Source organism: Myotis nattereri (genome assembly GCF_964212035.1).
Source record: "Myotis nattereri genome assembly, chromosome: 11".
In the NCBI taxonomy this organism is placed as follows: domain Eukaryota; kingdom Metazoa; phylum Chordata; class Mammalia; order Chiroptera; family Vespertilionidae; genus Myotis; species Myotis nattereri.
Window position 1 is genome coordinate 32,956,906 of NC_138086.1, and position 2,898 is coordinate 32,959,803.

General features: G+C 39.1%; 1 protein-coding gene across 1 annotated transcript; it reads left to right on the plus strand.

Moving 5' to 3' along the window:
* Positions 1 to 521: 521 nt before the first annotated feature.
* On the plus strand, positions 522 to 1,475 carry LOC308527391 (olfactory receptor-like protein OLF3; the record flags this gene model as incomplete). The annotated part of the gene is made up of 1 exon (XM_081102712.1): positions 522 to 1,475. One exon carries the CDS (start codon positions 522 to 524, stop codon positions 1,473 to 1,475), a length of 954 nt encoding a protein of 317 aa, XP_080958838.1.
* Between the last annotated feature and the right edge of the window lie 1,423 nt (positions 1,476 to 2,898).

Sequence of the window (2,898 nt, forward strand, 5' to 3'; positions counted from 1 at the left end):
GACATGTGCAGGAGGCAATAAATCGGTGTATTTCTCTCACATTGATGTTTCTCTACGTCTTTCGCTCTCTCATTTACTCTCTCTAAAAATGAATGGAAAAATATCCTTGAGTGATGAATAAAAACAAAACAAAAAAACTTTCTAATCAGGAATTTTGTAATTGTTTATTATTGTCACCTTTCAAGCTCATCTTGCCCTAGAATCTGAGGTAAGTTGGTGAAGATATAGATCTCTGAAAGTTGCACTGCATCATCTCTAGGCTTTAGCTGAGTCTCCCTGAGGCCATATCATGTCCTCATCAAGGTATTGGCCTGTCTCTGATGTGGAAAAGATATAGTGCATATTGGAACATAGCCTGTAGTGATGGCCAATAAAGAATCTGAAGCATCTAGCTAAGGCTGGCCACTTGTATAAAGTTTGTATTGCTAAAAAGTTTTTCTTAAGGTTCTTTGATTCAACAGCTTGTTTTTTGTTTTCTTTTTCTGACTCTCTCTGCAGATTAATAATCCTCACACTTTTTAATGGGAACAGAAAACCAGACGTGGGTGAGAGAGTTTATTCTTCTGGGCCTGTCCAGTGACTGGGACACTCAGGTCTCTCTCTTTGTCCTGTTCTCCGTCACATACATGGTGACAGTGCTGGGGAACTTCCTCATTGTTCTTCTGATCAGACTGGATAGCCGACTCCACACGCCCATGTATTTCTTTCTCACCAACCTCTCCCTTGTTGATATCTCTTATGCCACAACCATAGTCCCTCAGATGTTGGTTCATTTCCTTGCAGAACATAAAGTAATCCCACTTGTGAGCTGTGCAGCCCAGTTATTTTTTTCCCTGGGATTGGGTGGGATTGAGTTTGTTCTACTGGCAGTGATGGCTTATGACCGCTATGTGGCTGTGTGTGACCCCCTGCGATACGTGGTCATCATGCATGGAGGGCTCTGTACTAGGTTGGCCATCACATCCTGGGTTAGTGGCTCTGTCAACTCTCTTATGCAGACTGCGATCACCTTTCAGCTGCCCATGTGCTCCAACAAGTTTATTGATCACATATCCTGTGAACTCCTAGCTGTGGTCAGACTGGCCTGTGTGGAAACCTCCTTCAATGAGATCGCAACCATGGTTTCTAGCATTGTCCTGCTGATGTCACCATTCTACCTGGTTCTCTTGTCCTATGTCAAGATCATCTCCACCATCCTAAAGATCAGGTCCACAGAGGGAAGAAAGAAAGCCTTCCACACGTGTGCCTCTCACCTCACAGTAGTTATCCTGTGCTATGGCATGGCCATTTTCATTTACATCCAGCCCAGCTCTGGCCCCTCTGGCCTTCAGGAGAAGTTGATCTCTCTCTTCTATGCCATTTTGACACCCATGCTGAACCCCATGATTTATAGTCTAAGGAATAAGGAGGTGAAGGGGGCCTGGCAGAAACTATTAGGGCAATTATCAGAATTGATGTCAAAACTTGGAACTTGATGAATCATGAGCATCACTTAGAAAAATAAACTTTGCCTGTGTGTTTTTCACTTAACTCAGATATGACAGGCATCAACTGCATTGCCCATAATGTGTACTGGTGATGTAGGGTAGGAGTCTGAGTGTTTAGGTTGTGGTGTGGGATGTGGTGCTTTTTTATGCCTCAGAAGCATATTCAGTGGTGTTAAGCACTGTAATCTATTTCACCTTACTCAGTCTTCACTCAGATGGCTTGAGAGAAATTGGAGAAAACACCATTTACTAATTTGATTTGTCACATTGTTTGTAGTCATGGACCTGGTTATGAATCTTAATTTGTACAAAGTTATCATGTTTCTATTGGGAGCACAATGATTCTCACATATTAAGACTCACTTAAGATAAGTGTGATGAATGTAGCTGAATGAGTCACTATTCTTAGGAGAGTGTTGCTATAAAAGTTTATTAAAATGTTTTTGTGCAGGACTTACTATATGTGAACATACACACTCTGTCTGACTAATGGAAATAATTGAGTGGAGAAACAAATAATTTACTCTGATAAAGATATAACCAGGGTCATTTGTGCACAATGACATTATTGGCTAGGGAAAATCTGAAACTTTTTATTTTATGATCATTTTGTGGGCATCCACTTTGTTGAAGACACTGCTGTAGGCATTGTGGGAGTACCAATGCTGTGTTTAGATATTGCCACTACTTCAGGAAATTGACAGTCTTCTAAGACAGGGGTTGGGAAACTGTTTCTGTAAAGGGCCAGATAGTAAATATTTTAAGCTTTGTGGGCTAAACAGTTTATGTTACAGCTACTCTACTCTGCCATTGAAGCACTAAAACAGCCAGAGGCAATGTATAAAAGAATGAATACCAAATAAATCTTAATTTGTGGATACTGAAATTTGAATTTTATATAATTTTCACATAATCAAGTATTATTATTTTGATTTTTTCAAACATTTAAAAAATAAAAAAATTCTTTTCTTGTGGGCCATACAAAAACAGGTGGTGAGCAAAACTTGACTTATGAGGTATAGTTTACTGTACAATTATAGGGCAAATAGGACAAAATCCAAAATTATAACACAAGTTATACACAGAAGAACTCTGGGAATTCAAAAGATCAAAGGATTTCCCCCCCTCCCCACTTTCTCCCCACTGAAGGTTGCATTGGTGAAGGCTTCTATGAGAAGATAAAATGATTCTCACTTCAGTTTGCATTTCAGAAAGCATCTCAATTTATCATAGTCATTTATGTTCAATCGCCCAAGACCTAAGGACTCCATACTAATGGGTAAATAATGCATTGAGTATCGTGAACTATGGGTATCAGCATTACTTCTATTATTGTTAATTTGGGCACTATTACTTTACATTGAATAGTTGAAAATTTTAAACTATTTTGATATCTATTATTTCATTTCTA